The sequence below is a fragment of the Sus scrofa genome, chromosome 5, assembly GCF_054392235.1.
Source record: "Sus scrofa isolate SSC_HxYL_T2T_F1_AM1 chromosome 5, Sscrofa_HxYL_maternal_Yorkshire_Landrace_v2.0, whole genome shotgun sequence".
NCBI lineage: Eukaryota > Metazoa > Chordata > Mammalia > Artiodactyla > Suidae > Sus > Sus scrofa.
In genome coordinates, this window is record NC_139387.1 from 63,182,370 (window position 1) to 63,204,844 (window position 22,475).

Below are 22,475 nucleotides of genomic sequence, written 5' to 3' on the forward strand. Positions count from 1 at the left end.
ACAATTGGTGGGTGGGTCAGAAGTCATACTGACTTATGTCTTTGCTTCTCCTTATACCCTCTGGGACTGCACAATTGATAGTAGAGAATGAATTAGTGAAGGTTTCAAAAAGACGTACAGTAAAGGTTTCAAACAAGAAGTTATCATCTGGATGTTTGAGTCAGGTTGTTCTCCCAGGCTGGAGGTAAGACAGGAGTTCTAAGGTAGTTCAAGCTCCCACTGAAAATGAAGAACCCATTCCTCAAGGACAAGATCTGGGTTGGCTTTCTTGCCAAGCCACTCAGTAGCTTTGTGTGCCATTGGGAATTAGAGAAATAATTTGTGCTACGAAGGAGAACGAAGATGTGATTTCTGCAATAGAGCTCATGAACTAAGAAAGTGAGGAGATGCCCCTTTTCCTGTGACACTGCTTTAGCTCTGGTGTTTTAAACTAACAAGAGGTTTGGAATACATGAAGAGACTCCAAGTTAGTGTCAGGGTTTTAGTTAGCATAAGGATTATTTTGTAAATGAAGAAATTCTAACATTAACAGGGAGGGTTCATGGTGAGCAGAGGTTTTTGTGTCTTCGTTTTTTCATTTCTGCTACTTTACTATACAACTTTTTTCATGTAGTTCCCTTTTTGGTCCTCAAGTGCCACACAATTAGTTTAAAAGGAGAGTATAGACATAAATATGTTTTCTCTCTTTTTTTCTCATTTTACTCTGCTTATGTCAAAAAACAAGGCCCACTGGACCTCTCATCTTAGGGAAAAATCATTCTCATCTATTTTGCCACCAAACTAGATGCTATTTAAAAGATCTAGTCTAGCCCCAAACTATTTTTTATTAGGGTGAAAACCAAAGTCTTTAATACTTTCTAAGCTTTTGCTTTATTTGGGGGGAAAAAGGCTTATTTGCTTATATGCACAATATGTGAATTGATTCTCAGGTGTTATCTCAAGCACAAAATTAAGGTCATTTTATTTTTCCAAGGAAATTTAAGAAGATAGACTAGATGACAAAAGATTCGTTGATAAGAAATCAGCAGTATTGTCAATAGACTAAACGGAGCCCCTGTTGTCCTTGGTCAGCTCATAATCCGGACCTTGAAGATCTGGGGATCCTTAGGCTCATCTGTCACAGAGTACAGGCAAGGGACAAGGCACTTGCCACAGGACTCTTTCTCCAAAGTTAAACCACTGTCATAATGCATGGCTCTTTTCCGGTTCAAATGCAGATTCCTTCAGGATATTATCTGCAGACCATGAACTCCAACCTGAATTTGGGTGGATTTCTTCTGCCAGTTTCTGTCATGAATGTCATCAGCATCCTGCCACTACTGATCCTGGCTCCTTTTATGGAGTATTTCAGCACCTGCCTATTTCCCTCTAAGAGAGATGGCCCATTTCTGCCAGCATGCATTAGTAAGTACAACTTACCATTGCACATAAATGGTTTGCAACTTTGTCTATTTTTATTTATTTTTGTTTATTTTTTAAGGCCACATATGGAAGTTTCCAGGCTAGGGGTCGAATTGGAGCTGCAGCTGCCGGCCTTCGCCACAGCAACGTGCAATCTGAGTTGCGTCTGTGACCTACACCACAGCTCATGGCAATGCCAGATCCTTAACCCACTGAGCAAAGCCAGAGATCGAACCTGCATCCCCATGGATACTAGTTGGGAACCTAAGTAGTCTGATTTTGACAAGGTGGGAGGAAGGTGAATTTGACAGTGATGACATCCAGCTTCTCAAATTCCTACACAGACATCATTGTCCCATTTTCTTCCTATCCTTCTACACTTCCTCAGAAGACACATCTGATATAAAGATTTGGTGACACTTCCAGTGCTACCAAACAGCCTCTCTTTCAAGTAAAGCCTCCCCTACCCCTTAGTCAATGCTGAGTATGTTTTAAAAAATTAACACAAGTAATGGACCTAAAAAAATAATGCTGAACTATACTTGGGAGGCATTAACTTCTGAGGCAGTAGAAAAATTTGTAATAGATAAATTACTTAAAAGCAAAAAAGAAAAAAAAAGATTGAGTACTGTGATTCACAGCTTCAAATAATACTTCCTCCAATAGTAAGGGTGCATAGCAATAATTTTCAAACATTTTCCCAGCTTTACTGAAATATAATTGACAAGCTGCATAAGTGTAAGGTGCATAATGTGACGAATTAATTGATACAAGTCTATATTGCAACATGTTTACCACGATCAGGTTAACTAACACATTCTTTACCTCCCGTAATTACCATTTTTGTTGTTGTTATGGTGAGAATATTAAAGCTATACTCTTGTTTTGTTTTTAAGTGGAAAAAAAAACATAGGAGGTCTTGTTCAGTACACAATTAATAGATGGTAAAATAAAACGTCTGCCATTGCGATGGGAGAGAAGGAGCATTCTGGTCACACTCTCCTCTGTTTCGCTGTGGTCCCCCAGGCGCTGCCACAGAGCAAGAGGACAAGTGCTAGGACAGGAAAACCAGACTCAATTTAACAGCCAGAGAGCAGGGTCTCAGCCCCTGCTTTGCCACTGAAGCCACTTCACCTTTCTCACCTTCTAGTTCACTTATTTTTTTTCCTTGATGAGCATGCCCGAGATAAATTTGGGGTCCCTTTGTCCTGTAAGCCTTTTGAAATCATTCCAGATGACATCAGTGTGTGGTGAATAGTCCAGACACAGAGTGAACGCTCTGTAAATGTTAGCTAATATTGAGTCAGCACTTGCAGGGGCAGGTCTAATTGTTTGGTGAGTATAAACAGAAAGCAAAGGGAGCTTGGAAGTCTTAAGAAATATCATGCAACCTTATGTCTTATCATCTACTTGAGAAATAATTTCACTGAAATAGTCAGTCAGACACTAGGAAATTCTCTTCTCTTGGTTAACCTGTTGCTATTCTTTTATTGATTGATTGATTGATTGTTGTTTTAGGGCCACACTGGCAGCATATGGAAGTTCCCTAGGCTAGGGGTCGAATCAGAACTGCAGCTGTCAACCTACGCCACAGCCACAGCAACTCTAGATATGAGCCAAGTCTGCGACCTACAGCGCAAAGCAGGATCCTTAACCCACCAAGAAAGGCTAGGGGCCAAACCTGAGTCCTCATGGATACTAGTCAGGTTCATTACCACTAAGCCACAAGAAAACTCTCCCTGTTTGCTATTCTCAAATTCTCCTTTGCAGAGATCTCTGGAGATTATGCAGTCTTTTAGTAACCCATAATTACCTATAATTATATTTTTTCTATAAACATTAACATTTCAGAGTAACTGCTTCCTGTTATTTACCAAAGCCATCAATGAGATCACTTCAGATTACATCAAAGAGTAGATTTGTTTTTGGAAAGTACTCAAAGTGACTAAACTCACCTTAGGTTATTTTGTTATCCTCAATTGCAGGTCTTTAGTACATAATCTTTTTTGATTTATTCTGTAAGCCAGCAATGCTGACATTATTTATTGTTAATAGGTTTAAGCAAACTATAAATAATTTCTTTTTTTTTGGCTTTGTAGGGCTGCACCCACACATATGGAGCTTCCCAGGCTAGGGGTCTAATCAGGGCTACAGCTGCCGGCCCACGCCACAGCACAGCCACAGCAACACCAGATCCGAGCCTTGTCTGCAACCTACACCACAGCTCACTGAGCTTCTAAATTATGCTTTATTACTAAAAAAAGATCCTTAACCCACTGAGCTTCCAAATTATGCTTTATTACTAAAAAAAGATTTTTTAGTTGGGCTACTGTAAAGAAATATGGCATACAACATAAGAACTACATTAAAAATCCTTCCTGAGAATAAGAAATCTTAAATTCATTTGAAATATGAGCAACCTTCTCTTGGACAATTCTCCCCTTACATATTTGAAATCATGTCTATTCTTTTTTCCTTTTTAGGACTGCACCCACAGCATATGGAAGTTCCCAGGCTAGGGGATGAATTGGAGCTGAAGCTGCCAGCCTATACCACAGCCACAGCAACACTGGATCTGAACCACATCTGCAAACTATACCACAGCTTATACCAATGCCAGATCCTTAGCCCACTGAGCAAGGCCAGGGACTGAACCGGCATCCTCATGGACACAGTGTCACTTCTTAACTCTCTCGTGTCTATTCTTAAAGAAGTATGTGATTTTTTTTTTTTTTTTTTTTTTGTCTTTTGGCCTTTTCTAGGGCCACTCCAGCAGCATATGGAGATTCCTAGGCCAGGGGTCCAATTGGAGCTGTAGCTGCCGGCCTACACCAGAGCCACAGCAACGCGGGATCCCCAACCCACTGAGCAAGGCCAGGGATCGAACCTGCAACCTCATGGTTCCTAGTCGGATTCGTTAACCACTGAGCCATGACAGGAACTCCGTATGTGATTTTTTTATGTATGGAGGAGAGTCAGAGTTATCTAATATACTGTTTGATGTTAATGAACTGAAATTCCCAGTCAAGATTGGTAACAGATTTATTGGGCATGAGAAGGAAAAAAAACTAGACTCAAGTAAAAAAAAAAACAAAAACAAAAAAACTAAGATATATTCTTCTGAGTATAGAACACTGAATTCAATTTCTAAGCCAGACTCCGTTCATTTGTTCATTTACATACTTGTTCACTTATTTGCATAATAATTTGCTATAGGAATATAAAGATGTGTGATGATATGTACCTTTTTAACTAGATGTTCGCTTGAATTTTCCATATTCTGCTTGTGATTATGGAAGATTGATGTTTTATCAGGACATATAAGCACAAATCTAGAGTACTTTTTGAGAGTAATTTACATAACTGCATTAATCTAATATTAAATTTTACTTTCATTTGAACCCAAGTGCCTTGAAAATGTGAGTGAATTATATAAATTTGAAAAAAGTATTTATGAATTACTAATTTGAATCTAGCAGCTTCATATACATATCTCATTTAACCTTGTGATAAATCATCATTTAATAGGTCAAGGGCCTCAAAGATAATAAGCCTTATTTGAATTCAAGCCTTCTAATTCTAAAGCCATTGCATTATTTGTTATTAATATTATTATTATTATTCCACTTCCCTGCCATACATAACACTCACAGAAGTCAGTGTTAATTTGTAATCGGGACTGCTGTTTCCAATTAATGCTATGAAGTGAATGAAAAACATTTTAGTCACCACAAGGGACAGCTCCTCCTTAGAGTCCCTCACCTCTTTTCACAATCAGTCATTCCCAGCCCAAGGACTGTCAAGTTTAAGGAGGCAGATGGTGCAGACAATGCTGATGCCTAGTGTCCAACACGGATAATCCCAGCCTAAGCTAAGAGTGAGTGATGGAGAACGCTCACTCACTTGGTCCAACTAGAAATGGTTAATAAAGGAAAAATAAGCTCTCTTTATCCACTTCGTAAACAATGCAAGGAAAGAGGGATTTCTGATTCAAGAAAGGACATTCTTGAGTTTATCAGCTAAAGAAATCAAGAAGTGTATCACAGTGACAACTATAAAAAATCTCCAAATTTTTCAGAGCTGTGAAAGGCAAAGGTTTGATATGCTCAGAGTGTTTTACCAAGACTGTATTTTTCTAATGTTACATGTGACAGATCTGTCCAAAAGTCAACCTTAGTACACTAAAAATTTAGAATCAGTGACATCATTGTGCTTTATCCCCTGTCAGAGCTGGATATACTTCGTTTTAGCCTTTTGCAGTTCAAAAATGTTTACACCATGAGTATTTTCTTTCCTTACCATTAATTAAATCCTGCAGTATGTGGCATTTAGTAGCTAGTGCTGACACACACAAGTATTAATCTGACTAAAATTAGCCTAATTAAGATTGTTATTAAGCCTTATACAAAGCAGAAGTGTACAACACAGTAGGTAGCAATTATCTTGGCTTTTAAGTAACATTTAAATTGAAATGCACATGAAGTATATTCAAATATCTGCCAGACCTTTCTCTTTAAAATAAAATTCTAACTCGACATCCTTTATGATATAGGTACAGCCAAGGCGTTAGTCCCCTTTGAACATAATCAGTAACTTCCACTAGTTCTAATAATTGGCAGCGACATAAAGTATCTTTTTGTTTGGAACCAAAATGTTTGATAAATTAAAAACCAAAATGTTTGATAAATTAAGTTAGGGGTCCAGTCACCTTCATCAAAAGTAGGATTATTTTATCCAAACTACTTTTTTCCCTATTATGGTTTTTAGAACTGCTACATTTTTGCAAGAAATATCATAAGTCTTTCCCTATTGCAAAATACCTGGCAGAAGGAACTGCATAAGCACTAAAAGAAGTAACATGCCTGAATAACTCATTCATTCAATTGTTCATTTGTTTAATAAAATCATGCCAATGTTCTCAGGTTCTTACTTTTAAAGGTGACATCAACGCTGGAATTAAATTTAGGTGAAGTAGACCATCTAGTAAGCCATCTAGTAGACCGTCTGAAGCAATAATTTATGACTTATAGATACATGTGTGTAACTGATCTCCATGTATATGAGTTACCTGTTCCAGATTCAGAAGTTAAAATACCAACTGAAGCTGAATCTCCTGAAATCAGATTCTAGTGGTCTAAAGAGAAACAAAAGATAGAATATGGATAGCTTAAGTCAAATACAGGAACATATCACTAATAGAAGAAATAATAAATTTAAAACAAAAACATATGCCGTTCTATCAGTGGGTAAGAAATATCTTCCACAAAGGCAGCAGACATGTATGATGATAAAACTATAGCTGTCTCTATGAGAGTGGTTTATGGACACCAGTTTGTTCCCACAAGAACGAATTTTCTATTCTTGGAATATGCCAATATCATGGATCCAAGTACAAATTCTCAAGGACTCAATAGAATTTCATACTGCATGTAAAGAACTCATAGTTTTCTCAGTGAACCAATAATGGAATTTAGCCAATAATGGAAGAATCTTAACATGCCTATTTTTCAGTATTAGAATTTGCTTCAATAGGAATTGGCAAGTACAACCGAAATATCTGATTAAATTTTGATTTTTAAAAATTTGATTGTGGTCTAATTTGGTAAATTATTACATGGTGGGATAATAGAGTAAATTATAAGAGCTTTAAGACTTTTGTAGATTCATCTACAGCCACACAGCCAATACTAAAACCTACATTATTTATTGGAATATAATATCTCCTTTGGAACCATGTGCTTTACCTTATAAATACAGATCTGCTAGAGGTTTAAAATGTGTACATTCTGATAAACTGCACTCTGCTCTGGACGAGTTATGATCTCATAGAAGCTAAGAATAAAAATGGAATAGATTAAATTTAGGTTAGAATCCAACTTTGTTTTGAATTTTTAAAAAGCCATTTTTCACTTGCACCAGAGTGCAGTGGCAAATAAAAAGCAAATGCAGTTATCTAGATCCTTCATGTAAAATACACCTTGCCCTAAAATGTCTAGGTCAACGGGTTAAATATTTGTGCTTTGCTTGAAATCATTTGGAGTACTAGCTTTCCCTGGATTTTGCCAAATCAGGTCTCATAGTGCTCTATGCTAGAGAAGTTTTATGTGTATAGGAATCTTCTTGGGATCTTGTTTAATGAAGATCAGATTCAGTCCCTCTAGGATGGAACGTGAGATTCTGTATGTCTAGCAAGCTTCCAGGTGATCCCTATGCTGTTGGTTGGGGACAGAGGAAGAGGTCAAGAGAGCACTCTCTTACATTTCATGCCTATGTATAGGCAGCAGTGGCCCAGGTTAAAAATGCCACAGTTTCTCAAGAGGTCAAAGCTAGAATTACAGAGTGGGCAATAAAAGTTGATGACTAAACCAAGGGTTGGCCAACCACTACACTCATGGGTCAAATATGGCCTGCCATTTGCTTCTGCAGTGTCAGCAAGTTTTCACAGATGGATATTTGCAATTATTTGATAAAAGATAATAATTTTGAACAACAATTAAGTGAAACCGCATCACCCCCAAAAGAACTATTATTTTGAAATTCATCAATAAAAATTTTAGAGATGGAGTTCCCATTGTGGCTAAGTGGGTTAAGGACCCAACATAGTCTCCATGGGGCTCAATCCCTGGCCTCACTCAGTGGGTTAAAGATTCAGCATTGCCACAAGCTGCAGTGTAGGTCACAGATGCAGCTTGGATCCTGTGTTGCTGTGGCTATGGTGTAGGCCTGCAGCTACAGCTCCAATTCAGCCCCTAGCCCAAGAACTTCCATACACCACAGGTGTGGCTATAGAAAGAAAAAAAAAAGTCCTTTACCCTCAAACTTGATTAATTAGTTATATATAGAATTCCAAGTTGAAATCATTATTCTTCAGAATTTTAAAACTATTTCTCTATTGTCATCAGGGACTTGAATGATTACTGAGAAGCTCAGGCCCCTTCTGATACTTATTCCTATGTTTATGACCTCTTTTTCTAACTGAAAAACACTCTTCTCTCTACCTGTGATATTCTAAAATGTCATGTTATTGTCCCTTGGGGAAGGTCTTTTTAACCATTCTACTGTCCTCCAGGTGAACTCTTTCATTCAGAGAAATGTTCTGTTATTTTTTTAAAAAATAATTTCCTCTCCTTCATTTTCTCCTTATTCCTTTTGTCCACTCCTACTGATCAAATGTTGGACCCTCCTAAAATAATCCAATAAATTTCTTTAAAAAATCTTTATTGAGGTATGATTGATCTATAAATAGTTTATAAATTTTTTCTGTGTGATAAGAACCCAACATAAGATCTATCCTCTTAACAAAATTCCAAGTATATAATAGAATATTATTAGCTCTAGGCTATATAGTAGATCTCTAGGATTTACCCATCTACTATAACAGAAACTTTGTATCCTTTGACTAATACCTCCCCATTTCCACCTCCCCTTGCCCCCGGCATCTACTATTCTACTCTCTGCTTCCAAGAACTTGACTATTTTATATTCCCTATATAAGTGATATCATGTACTATTTGTCCTTCCATGTCTGGCTTACTTAGCATAATGTTCTCCAAGTTCATCCATGTTGTCACCAATGGCTTGATTTCTTTCTATTCCTGAGGATGAAAAATACTTCATTGCGTCTATATACCACATTTTCTATTTGTCCACTGATGGACATTTAGGTCATTTCCATGTCTTGACTATTGTGAATAACGCTGCAATGAAAATGTAAGTAAAGCTATCTCTTCAAGATTCTGATTTCAGTTCCTTTAGCTACATACCCAGATTGCTAAATTAGATTACAGTTCTATTTTTAATTTTTTGAGGACCCTCCATACTGTTTTCCATGGTGGCTATACCAATTTACATTCCCACCAGGAGTGTATAAGCGTTCTCTTCATGCCATACCCTTACCAGCACTTGTTATCTCTTGTTTTTTTGATAATAGCCATCACAACATATGTGAGGTGATATCTTACTGTGTTTTTAATTAACATTTCCATGATGATTAGTGATGACAAAACTTTTTCATTTATCTGTTGACCATTCGTATGTCTTCTTTGGAGAAATGCCTATTTAGTTTCTTTGCTCATTTTAAATCAGACTATTTGGGGGTGTTTTTTTGCAATTGAGTTGTAAGAATTCTCTTTATCAGATATATGGCTTGCAAATATTTTTACTGATACTGTAGGTTTCCTTTCCATTTTATTGATTATTTCCTTTGTGTGCAGAAACTTTTGAATTTGATGTCTATTTTTCCCTGTGCTGCTTGTTCTTTTGGTGTCATAGCCAAGAAAGCATCGCCAAGACCAATGCTTTTACCCTACGTTTTCTTCTAGGAGTTTTGCCATTGCAGGTCTTTAATTCATTTTTTGGTTAATTTTTTGTGTGTGGTATAGGGTCTAATTTCATTCTTTTGCATGTGGATAGCCAGTTTCCTCCATACTGCTTTTGGAAGCTACCATCCTTCCCTCTTGTGTATTTTTGGCATCTTTGTCAAAGATTGGTTGATCCTATATAAGTGGGTTTATCTCTGGGATCTCTGTTCTGTTTCAGTGGCCTATAAGTCTGTTTTTATGCAGTACCATACTCTTTTGATTTCTATACATTTGTACTACATTTTGAAATTAGGGCATGTGATGCCTCCAGCTCTGTTCTTGCTCAAAATTGTTTTGGCTCTCAGGGTCTTCCATGATTTTATGAATTTTAGAATTGTTTTTTCCTATGTCTTTAAAAAGTGCCATTGGGATTTTAACAGAGATTGCATGAATATGTAGATCACTTTAAATATTATGAATACTTTAACAATATTTCTTCCAATCCATGAGCATATGATGTATTCCCATTTATTTATCTCTGCTTTAATTTCTTTTTTGTTTTTTTTTTTTTTTTTTTTTTGTCTTTTTGCCTTTTCTGGGGCCACTTCCATGGCATATGGAGATTCCCAGGCTAGGGGTCTAATCGGAGCTATAGCCGCTGGCCTACGCCAGAGCCACAGCAACACCAGATCCAAGCCAAGTCTGAGACCTACACCACAGCTCATGGCAACACCAGATCCTTAACCCACTGAGCAAGGCCAGGGATCGAACCTGCAACATCATGGTTCCAGTCGGATTTGTTAACCACTGAGCCACGATGGGAACTCCTGCTTTAATTTCTTTGATCAATGTTTTAGAATTTCCAGTGTACAAGTCTTTTGCCATCTTGGTTAAATTCATTCCTAAGTATTTATTCTTTTAGTTAGAATTGTAAATAGGATTATTTTCTTAATTTTTCAGATAGTTTGTTATTGGTATGTACAAACGTGATGATTTTTGTGTGTTAATTTTGTATCCTGAAACCTTTCTGAATTTGTTGATTAGCTCAAACAATTTTTTTGTGTGAATTCTTTAATATTTTCTACATATATGATCATGTCTTCTTTCCACTTTGGATGCCTTTTATTTCTTCTTCTTGACTAACTGTTCTCACTAGGAATTCCAATAATATGTTGACTATAAGTGACCAGAGTGGGCATCCACGCTTTGTTCTACCCATGCTTTTCCTTAGAGGAAAAGCTTCTAGTTTTTCACCATTGAGTAATATGTTAGCTCTGGGATTTTTGAATATGACCTTTATTATATTGAGGTACAACCCTTTTATTTTTGGAATTTTGTCAAGTGCTTTTTCTGCATGTTTTGAGATGATCATGTGATTTTATTCTTCTGTTAATGTAGTGAAGCACATTTATTTATTTGTGGACATTGTATCCTTGCATCCCAGAAATAAATCCTATTTCTTTATGGTGTTGAATTTGGTTTAATACTTTGTTGAGGATTTTTCCTTCCATGTTCATCAGGGATAGTGGCCTGCAGTTTTTTTTTTGTGGCGTCTTCATCTGGCTTTGGTATTGTGGAGATGCTGTACTCATAAAATGAGTTTGGGAGTGTCTCTCCCTCCTCTATTTTTTTTGGAAGAGTTTAAGGATTGTTACAATTATTTAAATGTTTGGAGCAGTGAAACCATCTGGTCCTGGGCTTCTCTTAGTTAGGAGGTTTCTGATTACCTTACTCTTCATTGACACTGATTTGGTCAAACTCTCTACTTCTTCTTGATTCAGTCTTGGTAGGTTGCTAGTTTCTAGAAATTTATTCATTTCCTCTAGTTGGTCCATTCATTGAAGGATAATTGTTCATCATAGTGTTTTATGATCATTTAAATTTCTGTGACATCAATTGTAATGTTTCATTTCATATCTGATTTAGTTTATTTGAATCTTATCTCTTATTTTCTTGGATGAGTCTAGCTAAGAGTTTGTCAATTTTTATCTTTTCAAAAAAACAACTCAGTTTTTTAATCAATCTTTTCTATTAAATATTCTACTTTCAATTTCATTTATTTCTGCTATAATCTTGATTACCTCTCTTCTACTAATTTTGGTTTAGTTTGTCCTTCTTTTTCTAGATCCTTGAGAGGTAAAGTTTAAGATTGAAATCATTGAGTATCTTTTTTTACCACAATGGAATAAAACTAGAAAGAATGACACAAGGAAAACTCACAAATAAATGAAAATTAACACACTCTTGAAAAACCATTGGTTCAAAGAAGAAATCAAAAGGGATATTTAAAATGTCTCAAGACAAATGAAAAGGAAAACCAATGACACAACAAATCTTTGGGACACAGCAAAAGAGTACCATGAAGAAAGTTTATAGTGACAAACATCTACATTAAAAAGAAAAATAGATCAGATAAACAACCCAATTTTACATCTCAAAATAGACTCACTGCATAAGCTGCAAATCACAACCACCAGCTCTAATTTTACCATAGACTCTTCATCTTTAGCTAAACTCACCAACAGTGGTTGCTGAAAACTTTTCCTCTCTATTCCTTCAACTTTTTTTTCTCTCTTCTTTTAAAGGAGGATTCTTTTTACTCCTTGCCATGAAACTCTGAAATTTTTTGGTCCCATGATCCTTTTCCCTCTCTTATTTACTTCAAGGCATTTTATATTACTTAGTTCTTGCTTTTATGGCTTTAATTTTTCCCATCCCCAGTGACTCCTTTCCTCTGCATATAAACATGGCCAAGCTTCCATGTCTAATTAAGACAGCTCCCTGTGATCTTGCTAACTTCTTCTGCATCTTATTTAGCTTTCTTCTTTCTTACACACCAAACTTCTTAAAAGAATTGATGACACTATTTACATATATTTACTCCCCCACTGATTCTTTAACTCCTTGTTCTCTCTCTTTTTTTTTTTTTTTTTTTTTTTTTGTCTTTTTGCCTTTATTAGGCCTGCTCTCACGGCATATGGAGATTCCCAGGCTAGGGGTCTAATTGGAGCCATAACCACCGGCCTGCCTATGCCACAGCCACAGCAACTCGGGATCCGAGCCACGTCTGCAACCTACACCACAGCTCACAGCAATGCTGGTTAACCCACTGAGCAAGGCCAGGGATTGAACCTACAACCTCACGGTTCCTAGTCAGATTCATTAACCACTGCGCCATGACAGGAACTCCTAACTCCTTGTTTTCTGATTCCATCATAGGAATTTGTTGGAAAAGAATAATCCATTTTAAAATATTGTTGACTTTTCACAGTTTTATTATCCGCTTTATCTCAACATATTTAGCACTATGGTCATTTATACTCATAATCCAAAGGTAATAATGCATTTTAAAGTACTGTTGACTTTTCACATGTTTTATTATCGTCTTTATCTCAACAGTTTAGCATTATGGTCATTTATTTAATTACATGTGGGAGTTCCCATCGTGGCACAGCAGAAACAAATCTGACTGGGAACCATGAGGTTGTGGGTTTGATCCCTGGCCCTCGCTCAGTGGGTTAAGGATCCGGCGTTGCCATGAGCTATGGAGTGGGTCGCAGACGTGGCTCAGATCTGGCATTGCTGTGGCTGTGGCATAGGCTGGCAGCTGTAGCTCCAATTAGACCCCTAACCTGGGAAACTCCACATGCTGCCAGAGCGGCCCTAAAAAGACAAAAGACAAAAAAAAAAAAAAATTAATTACATGTGCATGTGCCTCTGTATGTATCTGCATGTAAGTGTGTGTATGTATATTACTTACTGTTAAATCAGGGCACTTTCCTTGGTAGCAATAAACTAGTAAGAAAAACAAACTTTGTTCTTATTTTCATGAAGCTTCCAGTCAAGTCACTGAAACAGTCACGGTACAAATGAATACACCTAAATCATTTAAATTCAGATTGTGTAAGTATGGGGAATAAAATGGATGTTATGGGGAGATTAACAGGCAGGGTCTAATTTAGATTATGAGATGCATAACTGAAGGATAAATAGGCAGGTATAGAGTAGGAAAAAAATGTTTCAGGAAGAGAAAAGAGCTAAGCAAGGCCCTAAGCTGAGAAAGAGTTTAAGGTAGTCAAGAAAAAAAAGAAGACCAATGTAGCTGAAACATGGTCAGAGATGAAAAAGCAGCAAGCAGGGTTAGAATGAAGTGATGAGCACAGGCAAGGACGTACAGGTCATGTTAAAGATTTGAGATTTCATCCTGATGGTGTGGAAATCCCTAGAAGAAATTCAAGCAGAAGAGTAACACTGAATTTGCATTTATCTAAGATCACAGACTGGCAAAAGTGGGAACGGGAAGACTGGTTAATATGCTATTGCATGCCATCTGGGTTAACTATGTTAATAACTTGGATTAGAATGATGGCAGTGGCTAGAGAGGGAAGCAGGTTGATTCACAATATATTTTGGAAATAATTTCCAGAGAACTTAATAACATACATAGAGGCAGAGGGAAAGCAAGGGGACCCTGGATTTCTACCTGAGTACATGAAGATACTAGAGGACAGGGGAAAATTAAGAAGAATTAGTGGAAAGATCAAGAATTTGTGTATCCTCTGTGAAACCTTCCCTTAGATGTGACCTATCTTTCTGACTTTTCTTTCCCCCAAATGCAAATGTGAAAGCATAGCTTGGATATTCTCATCTCTCTTTCACCAATCATCTTTCAATTTCACTTGATCCAAAATCCCAGCTCTAGGTTGTTGATTCATTAAACTTTCTTTCTTAACTCAACCGATCTTCTAACCTATAATTCACATTTTCAGTTGTTTTTTTGGGCACTATTCTTTGGATTACCCCTTTGTATCTCTCAAGTCAAAATCATATTTATTTTTCTCCATATCAAATGTGAGTCTTATTTATACTATTGTCACTAGCATTGTTTCAGTCACCTAGAATCATAGTCAAAAGTTGACATCTGCTTCCTCCTTGATCCCTGTTTCAGTTGCTGTGGTTTTATCAGTGGACTCCATTGCATCTGATGTTTCTACCATCTCTATTTCCTAGAAATGGGAAACCTAATTGTAACTCAAGCCTCCTTTATACTTTATTAAGATTATTTCTTCACTTCCTAACCATCTTCCTCCTTTCACTATCACTCCCATTCTATCAACCTGCACATGGCCTTTAGAGTAATCATCCTGAATGACAATTCTAATCATTTCACTTGTGTCTAATGTCATCAATGATTCCATTATCTTCAGAGTAATTTCCAAATTCCTTAAAAATATATTAAATGCCTCTTATGATCTGACCCCAATCTATCTTTTCCCCTGATTCTCAAATAACTTGAGTTTCTCACCATTCTGCAAATTTTTCTGACACCCTCACAATTGGTGCTTTTGCTCAGCCATTTGTGCTGTCTTCACCTCCTCATATTGAAGCCCTTTTTTCTTTAAAGCGTAACATGATGTATCTCATTTGTCCAGCTAGAAATAAATTCTCCTTCTTATAGTCTCCAATAGAATATGGTTCTGCAATGATTGAGAACAAATATTGTTTTATCTTACATCCTCAATGGCCCTAGCATACTGCTTTAGATACAGCAGTAACAGAGTAAATATTAAAATGAATTGACATTTTAGCTCCCTTTCTGATGCCAAGTAATCTAGAAAAATTATTACCTTAAATGTAGATAACATTAAAATTACTTTTTTAAAAATATGAGCTGTTAACAGAACCAAAATCTCTACTTCATTATAAATGGGCCTTCATGGAACCTAACTTAAAGCAATAATAAAGTCTGAAATTCCTCAAATTTGCTGTTATTCACATTTCCTCCTTTTTTTAAAAAAATACCCTCTATTTCTTGAGGGCTCAGTAAAGAGCAGAATTTATGGATACATTGAAATGCTTAGATATAATCAAAAAATTTACCTACCAGTCTCTCTATAAACCAAAACAAACACTAAGCTATTTAAACATAAGATTGATTTTTCTGAATTGAAAGCTTTGCCTTATCTGAAATTTTATGCAAGTTAGCGAAATATGTCTATCTCTAAATCGCAAGTAAATTTTATCAAGCTAAAGTTTGCCACTGCTCTAACAATGGGATTAAAGTCCAGTAATATGAATGATAAATTGAGAAATGGAATGGTTGCAGTAGATATAAAATGTAACAAAATCCCACTCACTTTCAACCAAAATTTCCTGGACAATTCCTTAAAAGTGAAGCAAAGAGTTGGACTACTATCTGAATAATTGCTTCTACTCATATGCTTTACCCAGCTAATTCACCTATGACCTTTTTTTTTCCTAAACAAAATTTCCTAAAGCAGCTCTAATAGCTGCTTTACTTTTTCTGCAAAAACTAGAGAAATGTCAGAAAACTGAGGCCTGATAACACAAGTTATTTCAAAACCATTTTAAAAATAATTAAAATCATATAAAGACATCACTTTATTTTAAATTCCCCTAAATCAGTTTGACTCAGATATATCTAAAAAAGTTATCAGACTGATATGCCTTACCTGAGGATAAAAGTCCAAAACATTACTGTATCTTCAGTAATAATTTGCCCAGAATTGCTCCCAGGAAATGTTGCAATAATACCAATACATTATCTTATTTAAATCCCACGGCCATTCAACAAAGCAAGTATCATGAACCCCATCTTAGAGCTGAGGAAAGTGATAATGAGGTTAAATAACTGAGGCCATATAGCCAGTAATTCAAGAAATAGGGGCTTAATGCAGCCATTTCTGAGAGATCAGAGCCTAAGCACAGGAAAGTCACACAACACTCCTGGCATCTGGATAACCCCAGAAAAGCAATCAAAAAAATGTTGAGGAAACATCCTCTAGTGTCAATACATAAGAAATGCTGTGGCCTATTACACTGATTTGGGGCTCTTTTAAATTTTTTTTGTTTTGTATTTTTTTTCTTCAGTTGCTGGCAATCTTTCTGCAGCACTGTCTGTGATGGTAGCTGGCTTCTTTGAAATACACAGAAAGCACTTCCCTCCAATGGAGCAGCCTCTTTCAGGCAAAGTTCTCACCGTTTCTTCCATGCCCTGTTTCCACCTGGTTCTTCAATACGTTTTACTTGGAGTGGCTGAAACCATGGTCCACCCAGCTTGTGAGTACCTGTTTTTTCACTTCCTGTTGGAACATGGGGCGTCTTCACACAGAACACATCACCTCAAGTGGTTGGAGATCTACTCATGTCTTGAAGATTTTCAACAATGCTTCAGAACAAGCCTAGGTATCATCCTCATTTAAGAAAGCATATATAATTTCTTTTCTTTTCTTTTGGTCTTTTCCATCTTTTTAGGGCTACACCTGCAGCAGATGGCAGTTCCCAGGCTAGACGTCAAATCGAAGCTGTAGCTGACAGCCTGCACCACAGCCACAGAAACTTGGGATCTGAGCCATGTTTGCGACCTACACCACAGATCATGGCAACACTGGATCCTTAACCCACTGAGCAAGGCCAGGGATTGAGCCTGCATCCCCATGGATACTAGTCGGGTTCGTTAACCACTGAGCCACGATGGGAACTCCATATAATTTCTTTTCATTCCTTTACCACACATTAAACTATTAATTCTACCTGAATGTAGACAGAATGTAATGAAAGATTTGCTAACCTGATTAAAAGCAGTAATCATGTGGTCAGATATAGGACTCTGCTAAAATGTAAAAAACACAGCCAGTGTACTCAGATGCAAAATTTCCTCTTCTCTTCTCCCTTCCCTCTTCCCACCGCCCCCATCCACAGATAAACTCACATATATACTCCCTCCAAAAGTGACATTTGTAATGTACTTTGAGAGTATATAAATACGCAAACGAAATGAAAATTCGAGCCAATTTTCCAGACAATTTGATGTCTTTAAACTACACTAAATTAAGTGTGGTCACTAGTGTTTCATAAAATAGGTTCAAAATAATTTTATTAAATATCAAATGTTTTCTGGATTATCTAGATTGCTGATATTAATTAAACTAGCCACTCGAAAATTCATCAAACTATTTCAGTGACTTCTTGCAATACAGCAATGTGTGTTATGTGTGTGTGTGTGTTTGTATTTATCAATGTATGATCTATTGCATTTGATATTTCTACCTTCCTTATATTTCCCTGCACTGGGAATCCTGATTGTAATGCAAGTTCAATTATACTTTACCAAGATTATTTCTATAACTTCCTAACTATCTTCCTACCTCCAATATCCCTCCCATTCTAACTACTCAACTCGAAACCTCTTGAACAATTATCCTAAATGACAAGTCTAACCATTTTACTCATCTAAAATCTTCAATTTATTATCCTTGGTTATTCATAAATTTCTTAAATAAATATATATTTAACATATATGCACATATACACATTGACATATATGAAACCAAGGCAATCTTTGAAAAAAGTCAAAATAAGCTTAATTAATAGTTGGTATAATTACAGTCATCATATGTATGTTAGACTTTTTTTGTAATTTTAAACCAATTCATTTCACATATTATGCATGAATAAGTGATTTTATGATATTCTAAGATGTGGATATCACTGTTTGATCCTACTAATAATACAAAAGAAGTACAAAAGCATGCTATCACACAAATGTTTGTAACTTTCCTGGTATTTCCAAAAAATTGTTGGAAGTAGTCAGCCAAAATTTTATAGGCTAGAAATTGAAGAAAGGCAATGCATGAAGGTGATGCATGAATACAGTCAAGAAATTCCCAGCCAGCTAAGCAACTGTGGTTCAACATATAAAAGCCAGAGAGGCACTTATGACCATAGACTGTCTAAAAAGCAGATCATGTAACATAAATCATTTGGTTTACCCATCCCTGATTTACCCATCTGGAAAGTATGGTCCAACTAAGTCAACTGACTTATCTTCTATAAAAGTCATGAGGCAGGGGCCAGACTTTGTTTTGATTTCCAGTTCTGTCACTTACTCCATGTGTGATCTAAAAAATTCACTTAACCTCTACCTTTCAGATTTTGTTTGTTTGTTTGTTTTTCCTTTGTCTTTTCAGGGCCACACCTGTGGCATATGGAGGTTCCCAGGCTAGGAGGTCTAATTAGAGCTGTTGTTGCCGTCCTATGCCAGAGCCACAGCAATGCCAGATCCAAGCCTCATCTGCAACCTATACCACGCTGGAGCCTTAACCCACTGAGCGAGGCCAGGGATCTAACCCACAACCTCATGGTTCCTAGGCGGATTCATTTCCATTGCACCACGACAGGAACTCCTCTTTCGGATCTTTAAAGTGGAAAAATATAAATTATAATTCTTTCCCATATCACAGCCTCAGTGTAACAGTCAATGGGAATGGAGCCTACCCCTTGAGAATTACATGACATAAAATGTGAAGGGGTGTTTTGAACTATAAAATCAAGAATCACTATTCTGGAAGGCAGTACAGCATAGTGGTTAGCAACTATGATCTTAAAGTCAGACTGATCTGAATTCAAACCCAGTTCTGCCACTGACTAGTTATATGACCTTGCAAAATTATTCCACATTTCTTTTTTTTTTTTCTTGTTGTCTTTTTGCTATTTCTTGGGCCGCTCCCGCGGCATATGGAGTTTCCCAGGCTAGGGGTCTAACCGGAGCTGTAGCTGCCAGCCTACGCCAGAGCCACAGCAACACGGGATCCGAGCCGCGTCTGCAACCTACACCACAGCTCACAGCAACGCCGGATCGTTAACCCACTGAGCAAGGGCAGGGATCGAACCCGCAACCTCATGGTTCCTAGTCGGATTCGTTAACCACTGCGCCACGACGGGAACTCCTATTCCACATTTCTGAGCCTTTCTCATCATCTATAAAACGGGGAAGGGATGTTGTAAGGACTAAGTGAAATATTTTATGCAAAGGAAAAAGCAGGTTGTCTCATATATAGACAGCACTCAGTAATTAGCAGCTGTAATGTGTGCTGTTATTACTGTTAATGTCTTTCATGTGAATTAATAATCCAAGACTCAGGCTCAAGCACAGATGTCCTTCTCAGAGCTCTTTCTACCACACCTCCCCCAGTTGGAGCACCAGGAGGCCTGAGGGTGTGAGCATCATGTCTGTCTCACCAGTCATCCTGGGTCCCTTTCACCTCAATCCAACAGCAAGTCTTAGTCTTTACTCTGAAATATCATCTAAATCTGACCCTGTCTCACTGTCTCCTATGTCATCCACCTGGTCTCCAATCCCAATTCTTTCCGAGCCTCCTACCTTGTCTCCCTGCTTCCCCTTCTGTTCCAAGAGCCTTTTCTTTTCAAAACAGCTACGATGCTCTTTCTAAAACATCAGTCCCATCATTCCCCTGCTTAAAATGCTGTAATAGGAATTTGAAGATAAATGATTCAAATTCCACATGATTCGGGCTCCATGTACTACTGCAACTACATTTTATACCATTTTTCCTGTGAACACTTGACTAGAAATTTCATGATTACACATGATTTGGCCTCCGTGTACTGTTCCAACTACAATTTTTTACCACATTCTCTGTGAACACTTCACTAGAAATTTGATGGTCTTCATTCTGCCTCTACGGCGTCAAACTTATTTTTGCTCCAGGTCCTTTGTACTTGCTCTTCTATCTAGAATCTCCTTTCTTTCCTCTGTTTTCCAAGTGGCTGGCTTCTCCTCATTATTGAGTTTTCTCAAAGATCAACTCTTCAGAGAGGATTCCCTGGCTATCCTATCACTTTCCAGTCCATTATCTTGTTCCATTTATTAAAGAACACTTGTCAGAATCCAAAATGATCTCATTTATAGGTCATGTTTATTGCTTACCTCTCACCATGAGAAAGTATACAGTCTTGAACCTTTTCAAGATGAGTACATTTTCTTATCTTGCTTGTTCATCTCTGTATTCTTCTGTGTTCTGCCTTGCTGAAAAATGCACATACATGGTAGGTGATAAATACATTTTGACTGAATAGCAAATGAATGAATGAAATATACAGCTATTTCTATTTGAGTATAATAAAGATATATAATTCAAAATACTGACAATGTCCTATGTTGTTAGCACTGAGAAAGCAAGCACAATGGATCACTTCCCAAATTTCAGTGGATATTTTTCTCCCTAGTAAGCCATGTTGTACATTGGAAATGATCTGCAAGAAAACAAAATAGGAATTCCCACCATGGCTCAGTGGTAACAAACTCAACTAGTATCCATGAGGATGTAGGTTCAATCCTTGGCCTCACTCAGTGGGTTAAGGATCCAATGTTGCTGTAACCTGCAGTGTAGGTCACAGACGTGGCTCGGATCTGGCATTGCTGTGGTACAGGCCAGCAACTGCAGCTCTGATTCAGCCCCTAGCCTGAGAATTTCCATGTGCTTCAGGTGTGACCCTTAAAAAAAAAAATTCAAATTATGTCTTAATCATAGCAGCGTATGCCCCAGCTATCTGATAACCTGTGTTTGTTTATTCAAAAAATATTTTGTGGGTGTCTACAATATGCCTGACACTGCTCTAGAAACTTAAGACACATCAACTTAAAAAAAAGACAAAGATTTCTGCCACTGCAGAATTTATATCCTACCAAGGGGACAAAGATAATATACAATAAGCGTAATAAATAATTAAATTACAGAGTATGTTAGAAGGTGGTGAGTGCTATAAGAAGGAGGAAAGACAGAGCAGGATAAGGGGCCAAGAGCCAAGCAGGGAGGGAGCAGGTTGCAGCACAAAGAGACTGATCAGGATAATAGAGAAAAAACTCATGGTTGCTAGAGGGGAGCAGAGGTGAGAGAGGGATGGATTGGGAGTTTGGGATTAGTAGATGCAAACTATTTTTCTTTTCTTTTTTTTTTTTTTTTTTTGACTTTTTAGGGCCACACCTGTGACATATGGAGGTTCCCAGGCTAGGGGTCAAATCGAGCTACAGCTGCCAGTCTATGCCACAGCCATGATAATGTGGGATCCGAGCCACATCTGCAACCTACACCACAGCTTACAGCAATGCTGCATCCTTAACCCACTGAGCGAGGCCAGGGATCAAACCTGCATCTTCATGGATGCTAGTCAGATTCATTAGCCACTGAGCCACGACAGGAACTCCAATGCAAACTATTACATAAAGGATAGATAGGGAGTTCCCATTATGGCTCAGTGGGTTAAGAACCCAACTAATACCCATGAGAATGCAGGTTCGATCCCTGTCCTTGCTCAGTGAGTTAAGGATCTGGTATTGCCATGAGCTGTGATGTAGGCCACAGACATGGCCGGGATTTGGAGGTATTGTAGCTCCGATTTGACCCCTAGCCTGGGAATTTCTGTATGCACCAGTGCAGCCTTTAAAAAAAAAAAAAAAAAAAAAAAAAAAAAGGATGGATAAACTACAAGGTCCTACTGTATAGCACAGGGAACTATATTCACTATCCTGTGATAAACCATAATAAAAAAAATGAGAAAGAATATATACATATATACACACACACACATATATAATTGAATCACTTTGCTATACAGCAGAAATTAACACAACATTGTAAATCAACTATACTTCAATAAAATATTTCTGTTCTAAAAAAGATTCTTGTTAGGATAGACCTCAGTCAGAGGTGACATTTGAGCAGAAACTTGAAAGAGTTGAGGGAGTCGGCCACATGGATACTTGGAAAGAACATTCTTGCTGGAAAAGTAGTCAGTAAATGAAAAGATGGGAGTGTGTTTAATGAGAAATTGCAAGGGGTCTCATGCAGTTGGAGGACCAAGGAAGGGAAAAACTGGTAAGAGATGAGTCAAAATGGCCATTGTAAAGACTCCAACTTGGGCTCTGAGTGACATGGTATCACTTACACTTAA

The 22,475-nt window shown here is 37.3% G+C and overlaps 2 protein-coding genes across 7 annotated transcripts in view; one reads left to right on the plus strand and one right to left on the minus strand.

Annotated features, from left to right (window-relative positions):
- SLC15A5 (solute carrier family 15 member 5) overlaps window positions 1-22,475 on the plus strand; it is an 83,260-nt gene that overhangs the window by 28,881 nt on the left and 31,904 nt on the right. The window contains exons 5-6 of one of the 2 annotated variants that reach the window (XM_021092295.2): window positions 1,218-1,404; window positions 16,593-16,781. In XM_021092295.2, the coding sequence (XP_020947954.2) occupies window positions 1,218-1,404; window positions 16,593-16,781 (376 nt within the window). The remainder of the gene's footprint in view (window positions 1-1,217; window positions 1,405-16,592; window positions 16,782-22,475) is intronic. The other variant, XM_084956680.1, reaches the window with a different exon arrangement.
- Window positions 4,123-22,475, minus strand: part of DERA (deoxyribose-phosphate aldolase) — a 328,684-nt gene continuing 310,331 nt past the window's right edge. For 2 of the 5 annotated variants that reach the window (XR_014803801.1, XR_014803802.1), the window contains 2 exons: window positions 20,452-20,550; window positions 4,123-6,535 (listed from right to left, as the gene is read on the minus strand). The gene's annotated coding sequence lies outside the window, so the exon portion shown is untranslated. Of the gene's footprint in view, window positions 6,536-16,941; window positions 20,551-22,475 lie in introns of those variants that run through there. The other 3 variants (XR_014803800.1, XR_014803803.1, XR_014803796.1) reach the window with 3 other exon arrangements.